The 13,397-nt window shown below is 45.7% G+C and overlaps 1 protein-coding gene across 1 annotated transcript in view; it reads left to right on the top strand.

The window, feature by feature from the left end:
* LOC132569512 (leucyl-cystinyl aminopeptidase-like) overlaps positions 1–13,397 on the top strand; it is a 95,969-nt gene that overhangs the window by 15,349 nt on the left and 67,223 nt on the right. The window contains exon 2 of the mRNA XM_060235652.1: positions 10,673–11,501. Coding sequence (XP_060091635.1) covers positions 10,673–11,501 — 829 coding nt within the window. The remainder of the gene's footprint in view (positions 1–10,672; positions 11,502–13,397) is intronic.

The raw sequence follows: 13,397 nt of genomic DNA, 5'->3' as shown, positions 1-13,397 counted from the left end.
TTTGGTAGGAAATAAAAATTGTAAATAGGCCAGCATTTGTTGCAAGGCTAAGAGAAAGCAAGGAATATCGGTAATTTATTTTATGGTAAACTGGATTAAAAGTACTGATGAATATTATCCAAATCCCATTTGGCAAGACATTTCTCTGTTTTGTTGACATTTATATGCTGTTGTGGTCTGGTTTATCAGGATGCATGCTAGTACTTGCTTAGCATCATGTGACTGAAGGCAGGTTGGGTAATGTCATAGTTTGACTATTGTGATGCAGTCAGTTGCCTCAGAAAACATTCTGACATAATACATAAAAAGTCAAGAAAGGGAGCTGTTGTGGCCTTCAAGATCAAATTGGATTACATAAGGGAGAAGAGCTGCTCTTTAGTACATTCTATTTGGCATTGTCCTTGGACTCTGCTGAGGAATGCCAAAATAAACCAAGCCTTGCCAATCTAGACAATCTCCAGGAGTCCTTACCAGGGGCCTTCTATCTGCTGCTGAAAAATCTGCAAATTGGGTAATCTTGGAGATCATATAATCTAAAGCAATTACTCTCTTAGCAGGGTGCCTAGCTGTGCAGGTTTCATCATCAGACTCTATGGCCCTAGAATTCCTGGTTATTTGCAGGGCACCCAAACTTTCCAAGGAATGTGCACTCTACTGACAAGCTTTCAGAAAGGGGGAAAACATTCTGGCAACTATAGATGTAACAACTTTATACAAAGATGGACTGCAAGACATCAGAAATACTGTTCCTAAGTGTCATCTACTCCGTGGGGCAAATTCAGTTTCTGGCTATCACAATAAAAATTAGGGGTATATAACGATTATATTTTAATGGAAACAGACTGCAACATACATCAACTGTGTTTACTAACCAAGCCATACATTTCCTGTGGACTTTCAGAGGGGGACAAAAATCTGTAGAATTTGCACTGCATATCATCAGGTTATAAAACATTTCTCATTTGCTCCACTACAGTTTGTAAGCACAGAGGTTCTACTTTCAAGCAGAGTGTTTCAGAGTTACTTTTAAAAGAAGAAATATCTAGTCAGTAATACTATATGATTGTAAAAGTTGTTCATGGTTTAAGTTTAGAAGCTGTGGTCTCCTTCTCTGAGGTCCTCAAAAGTTATTTTTGTAAAAGGACATCGGATAGTCTTATTTCTTACATGTGACTCTAGATAAAATAGCAGATTAAGGCCCACCAGATTGTCTCTAGGGAGATGGTAATACTGGTTTCTTAATGCCAAATTATCCAAAAATGTATCTTGCACCATTAACTAAAGAATGCTTTCAGAATTCTTTAGAAACAACATAGGAATTCTTCAAAGATTAGGAATTTAAATAGTTCTTTAGAGTGCTAAAAAACTGACAAGAATATATGCAGAACTGCGTGGTTTTAGTGTGTGGTCACTCCAGTGAGAATGAAGCAGTTATTTTTTTTCCATAGGGAGTTGAAAATTTTTTAACTACAAATTAGGCTTCCCAAATCCCCCGCCTGGGCGGGAGCCCCCCGATTTGGAGCCTCCTCCCCCCGCTTGGCAAAAATCCAGAAAGTGGGGGGGGGGAATGGCGGCCCTTCCCACACAGCCTAGAACCCAGCAGCTTCTCCTCTCCACTTTCCGCTGATCCCTGATGCTTCTCCTCCTCCCTTCCCTTCTCACCTTCGCAGCAGCTTCTCCTTGCTCCTCCCCTTCCCACCCAGCTCCATCGCAGCAGCCGGAGCTTTCCCAGGCTGCTTCCTGCCCCGCCCCAAAGGACCATGTGCCTTTGCACCTCCGGTGGTGAAAGGCTTCAACTTTCTGTGTCGCTATGAAGAAGCTGGCTGGTGAGTAGAGAGCCAATCCCCTACATCAGATCTGCGAGAAGGGGGGGGTGTAGAGGAGAGGGAAACGTCATCATTATTCCCTATGTGAAATATTTCTCATAGGGTATAATGGGGAATTGATCTGGAGGTTTCAGGTGCTCTGGGGGAATTATTTTTTGAGGTAGAGGCACCAAATTTTCAGTATAGTATCTAGTGCCTCTCCCCAAAATACCCTCCAAGTTTCAAAACGATTGGACCAGGGGGTCCAGTTCTATGAGCCCCAAAAGAAGGCGCCCCTATCCTTCATTATTTCCTATGGAAGAAAGACATTTAAAAAGGTGTGCTGTCCCTTTAAATGTGATGACCAGAACTCCCTTGGAATTCAATTATGCTTGTCACACCCTTGTTCCTCGCTCCGCCCCCAATGTCTCCTGGATCCACCCCCAAAGTCTCCTGGCTCCACCCCCAAAGTACCCAGATATTTCTTGAATTGGACTTGGCAACCCTACTACAAATGTAGCTGCAGTTGCTTAATTTCATATTGTGTATGCTCTCCTTGCCTTCACTGCCTCTCCCTATTGTTGGAGTGTATGAATGCAAGTACTTCAGGAAATGCCACTAAACTACCCCGATGCAAACCTCAACTTCCAAGCATTCCAATAGTGTGTTGGCAGTTCCATTGTGTTACTGATAAAATTAAAACTGCACAGACTTAAAGCCATCCTGTTGTTGTTGTTAGTTGAATTGCTCTGGGCGATGTGCAGATTTGATAAAAACAACAAAATAAAACCAGTTAAAACATTCACAACCTTCCAGTAATCAAATGGCAAGAAATAGTCAAACACAATCCCAACTGCCAGCTACTTCATGGGCAGGGGGAAGAGGGAGATGTAAATAACAGAGTTTGGCAAACTAGGTGGTAGCAGCTCTGATGTACCTTTGGTTGTGAGGGCTGTCTAATTCCTGGATGCAATACTTTGTAGGGGCAAGGGTTGCTGTGTTGCTTCAAATGAAACTGAAGGACAAATATTCAGTCAAAGGAGCTCCATATGTACAGTATGAACCTTTTTACAAATACTAGTTCAGTAGTATTCTGGTAACAACATTAGTTGTCGAGACAAATGACTTTTTAGAGGTGGTAGCGTGAAATGGAGGGATAGAATTTCATGTTTTTATTCTTTATTTCCATGAAATGACACTTGACCCTCTTATAAATTTCTGTAGTCCAAATATGGAAGTGATTAAGAAGGCAAAAGAAAGGAAATAACTCTCTTCTGCTTTCTCTTCTATTAGTTGAAATCATCTGATGGTGCAGCCATAATATGTTTCTGTTTCAACTTCCTGTCTGAAATGCATCTGATTTAAGGCTGTCATTATTTTAAATACCTTAGGCTAGGGGAACAGTTAGTCAATCTTTTTCTTCCCAGTATTCTATTAGAAGATCTTTTTTTTCAGACTTCACATATTAAATTAGATTTTTAGGCTTTGGGAAACAGGAAAGAAAACAGATTGCTTCAGTAAAGTCAGTCAATCCACTAATAGTTCAAAGAAGCTCTCTTTTATCATTTATGTTTCTTGGAAGTATAAATATTGTATATATCTGCTTTAAATGTTTATATTTCTAAGACTGTTGTACCCAACCATGCTTTCTTCTACTTTTGAATTATTCCTTGGTAAGGCATACTGGGATGGTTCATGTACTTGTGCACTTAATTACTACAATAAAGTCTTTGATTGTGGTTACTGCCTCAAGTTTAATAGCCTAGCTTGATCAGAATCATGCTAAATCCTGACCATGTTAAGCAAAATTTAGTCCACATGATTTCTGCGAGGTAGCTGAACGTGACTCTCTTCTGTTGAAATTAGATGAATTACACATTGCTGTATGCAGGGTGAATTGGGACCATGATTTTGATTAATATTCTCAGTGGAGAGAGGAATAATAGAATGAAGGCATCTTCAGAGGAATGAGTAGTGAAGAGGCTGTTAAACTCTTGCAAGTTAAGACGTGAATGTGTTTCAAAACAGTGTTCTGACCTGTTGGAGGCTGTTCCATTTTTACCAGTTTTTCCAAACTTATACTTCCCTTTGAAAAATGCTTAGTAATGAAGTGTATCTTTCAATGAAAAAATGCCTAGAAACTCCTTAACTGTTGTCTTGGCAAAAGTTGTCTTCTGGGACTCTTCCATAGTGAAAAATCCATTAATCAGGTAGGACATTACTGTTATCTAAAAAAGTGCCAATGCTTTATTTTTTTTATTCATGTTGCTAACCTACTATAAGTAAATAAGCACCATGTGGTTATATTAACATTTTGCACTGTGTTGCTGTTGTTTTCGTGTGACCTACCACAAGTAACCAGGGGCAGGCTGGCCATTAAGGCCAGTGGGAAACATCCAGGTGAGCCAGTGGCCAGGGGGCGTCTCCTACTGCTGGGGTGTTTCTCATTTTTGTAATTATGCTGTTTTTGGATTCTTCAAAATAGTTCATTAAAAATGTAGTGATATCAAATGCTTAAGTTGGTATCTTGGAAGTAAATCAGATGATCTTCTTCGTGGTCTCTGTGCATCACACTGATGGGATATAGGCGCCCGCGCCGATCTCGATCGGTATTCTTGAAAGCTGCGGATTTCCGCGCCCCGGACCCAGTGCTCATGCGCAGAAGCCCCACTGCGCATGCTCCCAGGGGCCGGAGCGGACATCCCGCCAGTTCTCTTCTGACCGCCGCTTGGATCAGTCGATCTCCGCCACGGTCGGTAGAACCCTTCTTGGAAGTTGCGTTATTGCTACGGACTTTGTTAGGACTTATTAGGACTTTTAACTTAGACTCTTTTAGTTTCTGAAAAACCTTGGGAGCGAGGAAAGCGGACTCTTTTCGGGGGAATTCCCCTCAGCCCTTTCCCGCCTTTTTCCCCTTCCCCCCCCCCCCACAGTTCCAGTTCCCCGCATGGAAAAACGGTGGGGATTTTTTAAGAGGTGCGCGAACTGCGGTAGTAAGATTGCCCCTCCGGACGGACACAATCTTTGCCTTTTTTGCCTGGGGGAAACTCACGTACCTGACGCGTGTGTGCACTGTGCAAAGTTTTCCCGCCAGACGAAGAAGAATCGAGCAGGTCGCTTGGCAGCAGCGTTAATGGAGAAAGCGCTATCGCCTAAGAAAATGTCGACAGCAACACACAAGCCATCGACATCAGAGTCAATCGGTACCGACAAGAACCCTTCCGACGCCGATCGCCCCACAAAATCGGGCACGGCATCTAAGTCGGACTCCTCCACTCCTGCAAAACGGCTAAGGGAGGAGAAAGGGCTCCATTCGGAAGCGAAGAAGTGGAAGAAGTCCGACAAACATCGGTCGACCGCGGCTTCGCCCCCGACATCACCATCGGAATCGGTAGCGAAGGTGCCCCCCTTGAAGCTGTTCGCTTCACCTCGCCGCCGACTAAGCCCCCCGGTGTTGGCTTCGATGTCCACGCAGATTGCTATCTCTTCGGACTCTGATCGCGACTTGGATCTGACTCAACGGTCGGGGATGGAGGATAGCCCACTTGAGATACATACAGTGGAGGACCCTGCTCGATCCCGTACACCTCTCCGAGACCCATCACATAGCCCTGAGCGCCAACGGGACCGCAGCCCGAACAGAGGTCGATTCTCCACACCTCGACGCAGCAGCCGAGAGCAGGACTCTTCAAACAGTCCTCGGCGTCGACACCGATCCCGAGAGTCGGAGGAGAAATCCCTTCACAGGGATCGGTCCCCACTTTGGAAGCCACCGCCACCGATGTCCTGGGACCAGAGACAGTGGCAATACTTGTATGGCTCCTGCCCAATGCCATCGATGTTCCCATGGTTTCCCCCGAGGCAACTGGACTGGGACCAACACTCCGAAGCTTCGGGTAGGTCCCGTACGTCATATCGGACCCCAAGACATACACCTTCGGCATCGATGTCGAAACCGCCGACCACATCTCCCAAAACACAAAAAACCTCGCCGCGTTCCCGGAGCACGGAGCGGCGTAGAACCCCAGAGTCACCGAAGGCTCCGGAGTCTCCTAAACACTCTTCGGAGCGCTCGGAGTCGAGGGAACGTTCCCTTGGGTCGGAGGAAGGTTCGCCACAGGAAGAACACGGCGCCTCCTCCCCAGATGAGCCATCCCCATCCAACAAGGTGGGCGAAGAACAACCCATATCCCCCTCTGAGGACCTGAAATTCTATGGGGACTTAGTCAAGAGGATGGCCCATACCCTAGCGCTACCGACGGTGCAACCGGAACCGGTGGTAACCGACAATGTCTTCGATGTCGTCCAACTTGATATCTCGACGGCTGTGGCCCTTCCGCTGACGACGGTTATGCTCCACACTGCTAAAGCATCGTGGGACAAACCGGCGTCGACCCCGATAAGCTCCCGCAGACTGGACCACATGTACCGAGTCCAGGAAGCCACAGCAGAGTTTTTATTCAACCACCCCAAACCGAACTCTGTCGTCGTAGCTTCATCTTCGAAGGCGAGAAAGACCCACGCTTCTCCCCCAGACAAAGAGGGGAAGAAGTTGGACAATCTAGGCAGAAGATTCTATACGGCGGGCTCCCTTGGCGTTAAAGTAGCCAATTACGGGGCATGTATGGGTCGATATCAATATGCTCTATGGGAACAACTTTCGAGCTTGCCAGACCTATCTGAGCAAACCAAGCAGGCAATGAGGAAGATTCAACGGGAAGGCATAACATTGGCCAAGCAACAGATTAATCTATCAAAACATGCTGGTGACATCTCAGCAAAAACACTTACCTCAGCCATCACACTACGACGCCATTCTTGGTTGAGATCGACAGCACTCCAGCCAGATAATCATACGTCGAGGATCTCCCCTCGATGGGAATGGTTTATTCAGCTCCAGTACAGACTCTGTATTACAGGAGATGGATAAAAGCATTAGAACGTCTCAAAATTTAGGGGTCCCCATCTCAGCCAGGTCCCAAAGTAAACGTACCTGGAACAAGCCATGGAACAAGAAACCGTTCCCCAAACAATCCAGTGAGCAGCAATGGAGACCCAAGAGCTCCCCAGCCTATCAAAAACCTCCATACAACCCGAAGTCAAAGTATTCTCCGACTTCAGCTCAGACATCTAGACAGAAGGGGAGTAGACCATCCAAACAGGGTCTTTGACTGCCTTTTCCCCTGTTTCTCCCCCTCCCTTGGGTACCAGGGCCAGACCAGGCTTCTCCCCTATTTCCAGGCGTGGTCTGCAATTACAACGGACAGATGGGTTCTAGAGATAATCCGGCTGGGTTATCAAATCGAATTTCGAGAGAACCCCATAGTTCCCACGGTCGTTCACACCAGAACATCTCCCACTCTGCAGGCAGAGGTTCAATCCCTCCTCCAAAAGGATGCAATCGAACTGGTACCATCCAGCCAGGTGGGCCAAGGCTTCTATTCCCGATACTTTACCATACCCAAGAGGGACGGGGGCCTTCGACCCATTATGGACCTACGAGGCCTGAATTGTTTCATACCACACCAAAAATTCAGAATGATCTCCCTACCAAACATCCTGCCTCTACTCAACCAAGGGGATTGGATGGCCACGTTAGACCTGCAGGACGCCTACTTTCATATAACCATACATCAAAACCACAGGAAGTTCCTCAGATTCTCGATAGGAAGTACCCACTATCAGTACAAGGCCCTACCCTTTGGCCTCTCTACGGCACCGAGGGTTTTTACAAAGAATATGGTGGTAGTGGCGGCCCATCTACGACTTCAAGGGATTACCATATTTCCCTATATCGACGACTGGTTGCTAGTGGCAAGTTCCAAACCTCTACTATTGCACCAGATAGACATCACTTTAGACCTCCTACAGAACTTGGGCCTACAGGTCAACTTAAAGAAGTCAGCACTGCAACCCTCGCAAAGGGTGCAGTTCATAGGGGCCATTCTGGACTCACAAGCCTGCAGGGCATTCCTTCCCACACAGAGAGCGGAGGACATCGCATCACTGATAAAAATGTTTCTAACAGGCTCCACAGTCACTGCGTTCCAAGTCCAGCGCCTCTTAGGCTTAATGGCAGCGACCACAGCAGTCATACGCTTTGCAAGATTCCACATGCGGACACTGCAGCTGTGGTTTCTTCGAGCCTTCAACTGCCAGAGGGACCCTCCTTCACTAAAGCTCACGGTTCCAGCGACAGTATTGTGCACCCTGTCCTGGTGGCAGGAGACGGGGAACCTTCTCCAAGGAGCCCCCTTCCACAGGGAATCCCCTACCCTGACCATAACAACGGACGCGTCCTTATGGGGCTGGGGAGCACACATGGACGGCATGTGTGTGGGAGGCAGATGGCCTCAGAACCTGCTACGTTACCACATAAACTTCCTGGAGTTATTGGCAATTCATCATGCCATTCTTTCGTTCAGACTCTTGGTCACGGGGCGGACAGTTGCGGTCTTGACAGACAATACCACCGCCCTGGCTTACGTGAACAGACAAGGGGGCACAGTTTCGAGGAAACTATGCTTCCTGGCACTGAGGATCTGGGAAATTTGCAGAGCATGGGGCACAACCCTAATTGCCGCCCATCTACCGGGCAATCTGAATGCCTGTGCGGATTACCTCAGCCGCGGAGGAGCCACACTCCACGAGTGGGAACTCAATTGGAAGTTCCTCCAGGCGGTGTTTCAAAAGTGGGGCACACCGGAGGTGGATGTCTTTGCCACACGCAGCACCTTGAAGTGCAAGAGGTTCTGCTGCAGGGGGGGTGCAGACCCATTGTCACTGGGAGACGGATTACTAATCTCCTGGGCTCACAGACATATGTACCTTTTTCCACCGATCCCACTAATCACGAGGGTAGTTCACAAGATTCTCTGCGAACACCCCAGAGCGATCCTCATCACACCGTGGTGGCCCAGACAACAATGGTTCTCCCTGGTGCTGAAATTGTCTCAGGGAACGTTTCATCAGTTCCCAAGGAACTCAGATCTTCTGCTATCTCATGGAGGTCGAGTGATTCACCACGACGTGCCTCACCTGAAACTAACCGCCTGGAGGCTGGAATGACGAGATTGTCTGATAGAGTTTTGAACATCATGTTAAACAGCAGAAAATCCTCTACCAGGAAGTCGTATGAGTACAAGTGGACTAGGTTTGTCGAGTTCGTGGTGGGAACTGGTAAAGAACCCAGGACAGCGGGTCTCCCACTGATCCTGGACTTCCTGCTCTCACTGCTAGATAGAGGCCTGGCTGTATCGTCGGTGAGGGTGTATCTGGCAGCAATATCAGCTAACCACGAGCAGATAGATGGCTATTCTGTCTTCTCACACCCTGACGCTAAATGGTTCCTCAGAGGTCTGCTAAAGCTGTATCCAGCAGTAAGGGACCCAGCCCCATCCTGGGACCTTCCGGGAGTGTTGCAGGCCTTAACAGGGAAGCTGTTTGAACCTATGGCGACGTGTTCTCTACAGTTATTGTCGTGGAAGACAGCCTTTCTGGTGGCTGTTACCTCTGCTCGTAGAGTAGGCGAGCTGGCAGCATTACGCTGCGATGACCCATACTTGAAGTTCAGTGCTGAAGGAGTGAGGTTACGCCCTGATGTTACCTTTCTCCCGAAGGTGGCATCTTCGTTCCACCTAAACTCAGAAATATGCCTACCGATATATTTCCCGAATCCAAGCACAGACCTGGAGCGGAAACTCCATACCCTGGATGTTAAAAGGGCACTCTCGTTCTACCTACATAGGGTAAGGCCGGGACGGAAGGACCCTAGACTCTTTGTCTCATATTCCACGGCATCGCAAGGTGTCAGAGTTTCATCACAAAGAATCTCTAAGTGGATAACGGAGACTATAAGACTGTGTTACTTGTTGAACAAAAAACCCCTGCCAAGGCAAATCAGAGCTCATTCTACTAGAGCCCTGGCGACTTCGACAGCCTTCATGAGAGGGGTGCCATTGAGAGACATTTGCGACGCTGCCACGTGGTCCTCCTCGCATACTTTTGTTAAACATTATGCACTGGACCTGAACTGGCGTCGGCGTTCATCAGTGGGCCATGCTGTTCTTCAAGAGGCTTCTCGCTGATGGACCGTTGCACCCTCCTCCAGGTAGGAAGCTGGCTTGCTAGTCTCCCATCAGTGTGATGCACAGAGACCACGAAGAAGATAAACAGGTTTCCTACCTGTAACTGATGATCTTCGAGTGGTCATCTGTGCAGTCACACTACCCGCCCTCCTTCCCCTCCGCTGCCGGTCCATCTCTAGGGCTTACGCAGCGGTCAGAAGGAACTGGCGGGATGTCCGCTCCGGCCCCTGGGAGCATGTGCAGTGGGGCTTCTGCGCGCTGGGTCCGGGGCGCGGAAATCCGCAGCTTTCAAGAATACCGATCGAGATCGGCGCGGGCGCCTATATCCCATCAGTGTGACTGCACAGATGACCACTCGAAGATCATCAGTTACAGGTAGGAAACCTGTTTCTATCATTCTTCCTTGGCATTTTTATCTATATTTCCAGAGTCAAACTGATGTAAGTCATGGAAAGAATGCAGAATAAAAAGTTCCTTTAAAATATTCATTCACGTGTACTGAATTGAAAGATTTAGCAGAAAATAGCAGCCTCATTAGTCTGGTATTCCTTTCCTTCCAATAAATCTTTGTCTTGTCATTCAAAGGAAAGTATTTCCCTTCTATGATGGAATTGTTGGTCTTATTAGGAAATGAAGCTGAATGGAGGGGGGAAGATAGCTCTTGATTAAACTGCTTCACTTAAATTGTCAGCCCTTAATATATAAGCAGAGTAGGGAGGAAAGAAATACAATCTAATACGCTTGCCATTTAATGTACTTCTTTTGATTATCTTTTTTTAGATCGAATTCAGTTACCTAGGAATATGATTGAAAACAGTATGTTTGAAGAAGAACCTGATGTGGTTGACTTAGCTAAAGAACCTTGCTTGCATCCATTAGAGCCTGATGAAGTGGAGTATGAACCAAGGAGCTCTCGGCTTTTAGTACGCGGTCTTGTAGAACATGAAATAGATGAAGATGAAGAAGATTGTGAATCATCAGCCAAACTTCTAGGAATGTCATTTATGAATAGAAGCACAGGCCTGCGCAATAGCACCACAGGCTACAGGCAGAGTTCAGGTGGATCATGCTCTGCACCATCTGTAAGGACCACAGTGATCTGTGCTGTTATTCTTGTGATTGCTGTTTCTGTAATAATGGCAATCTATCTCCTTCCTAAATGTACCTTTACCAAAGAAGGCTGTCAAAAGAAAAAACAGACAACAGTATATCCTCTTGCAAGCAATGGACAGCCCTTTCCATGGGCAAGTAGTAGACTTCCAGGTGCTGTTAGGCCACTGCATTATGCTATTGTGTTACAGCCAAACCTAACCAGTCTGATGTTTTCAGGTTCTGTTCAGATAACTGTGAATGTCCTTGAAGTTACATGGCATATCATACTGCATAGCTCAAGACTAAATATTACCAAGGCAACTCTTACTCTGTCGGGCTCAAGCCAACCAAAACCAGTGGAGTTTCTGGAATATCTCATGAATGATCAGATTGCAATTTTGGCTCCAGAGGCTCTCCTTGCTGGACACAACTATATTTTAAACATGGAATATTATTCTAATTTATCTGACACTTATTATGGTTTTTACAAAATTGCCTACAACAGTTCAACAGAAAGGTAAACTTGGAAAGTTTTTAAAATCTTATTGTTTTGAATATGTGATGATCATCTGACACATGATCTAATATATTTGTGTTTTCTGAATGAGGTGAAAGCATGGTTCAGTACTCAGAATTTCGCCCCTGATGATGTGTATGAAAATATCTGTTTCTTCAGGAGAGAATGACACATGATCCAAATTTGCCTACTTTCATAGTTTAATATCAGGAAATTTCTATATAAGATGACATTTTTCTTTTAGAATTAAAAAAAACACCTTTTGTTCCTTAGTTCAGTCATTACCAAAGAACACTTGTGTGTATGTGTGTGTGTGTGAGAGAGACAGACAGATATACAGACACAACTGATTGCCACTGCTAAAGCTTAGGAATGTATTCTCTAGGTGCAAAATGGAATATGTAGAAATAATGGCTAGGTAAACATGAATGTGATAATTCACCAATGTACTGCTCTTGACAGAAAGTAGAAAACAGAATATGGTATTCCAAATTGACATTTTTGTAGGCAGTGTCTTGCAGTCAGTGTAAAAGATAAAGAAATAATTGACTGCTGGGCAGAACTTCTTGTTTAAGATGATACTGTGATTGAATACAGTCGTGACACCATGCCATACATGGCACAATGATCCAAAGAGGTATAGCCAATAGTCTGCATTCAGGTAAAGGTAGTCCCCTTCCCCAGCAAACTGGGTACTAATTTTACCAACCTCGGAAGGATGAAAGGCTGAGTCAACCTTGAGCTGGCTACCTGAACCCAGCTTCTGCCGGGATCAAACTCAGGTCGTGAGCAGAGAGCTCAGACTGCAGTACTGTAGCTTTACCACTCTGCGCCACGGGGCTACACTGCATTCAGCTGTGCAGTTTGAAGTGCCTTTAAGTTTTATCTTCAGAGGGATGATGATTTCTACTGATTTTTGCCCTCCTGCTGCAGTCACCTTAACCCTTGAAATCTTTGTTCCTGAGAACCAGTGAACCCTCAAGATTAGCAAAACTGGCATCTATAGTTGGAGAAGGGAATCAGAGAAGTCTCTCAGCTTACCCTGTCTGTCCCATAGTAACTTGTTTCACGGTGGGAACCACCTGCCCACTACAAGCCCAACTGGGCAATGCCCTTGTCAAATATTGTGGAATGTGGGTATAACTGCCACTTTTATGGGATGATGCTTGAGAAAGTCATATATGGCATGGCCTAATTAATTGGTCTAGCCTTAGTTTCATTTTATTTTTTTGCATTTTTATACTGCATCATCTCCTGAATGGTATTGGAGCAGTTAAATTTTATACAGCCCTCCTTCCTAGACTCTGTATTTTCCCTTCATTTTTGGAGTTTGACTTCTGTTTTATTTATTTTTTGTGTATGCTCAGTTTGCCCCATAGCAATTCTTATCTTCTTTCATTATAAATACTTTGCTAACATCTTATAATTAGATTAAAGTCTTCACTAATGTGCAGAGTATGGGAAACAAGCAGGAGGAAGTCCTAATACAGGAAGGGGTCTGTGACCTAACAGGCATTACTGAAACTTGGTCAGATGACACTCATAATTAGAATATTAGGATTGAGGGGTACAGTTTATTTAAAAGGGACAGACAAATAAGGAGGGACAGAGGGGCAGCATTATATGTGAAGGAGCTATATACTTGTGAGGAAATACATGAATTTGAGAGTGGCAGTTCAGTTGAATAATAATAATAATACCTTTTATTTATATCCCGCCCTCCCCGCTGAGGCAGGCTCAGGGCGGCTGAGAGTCTCTGGGTAAAAATAAAAGGAGTAAGAAATAATAGTGATATTATGGTGGGGTTCTGCTATAGGCCACCAAGCCAGGCAGAGGACTTACATGAGATACTCCTACAACAGATTGTGAAGTTCTCCAAGAGAAGGAATGCAGTGG

The sequence above is a fragment of the Heteronotia binoei genome, chromosome 4 (genome assembly GCF_032191835.1).
Source record: "Heteronotia binoei isolate CCM8104 ecotype False Entrance Well chromosome 4, APGP_CSIRO_Hbin_v1, whole genome shotgun sequence".
Taxonomy (NCBI): Eukaryota; Metazoa; Chordata; class Lepidosauria; order Squamata; family Gekkonidae; genus Heteronotia; species Heteronotia binoei.
This window is presented reverse-complemented; position numbering and strand designations above follow the sequence as displayed.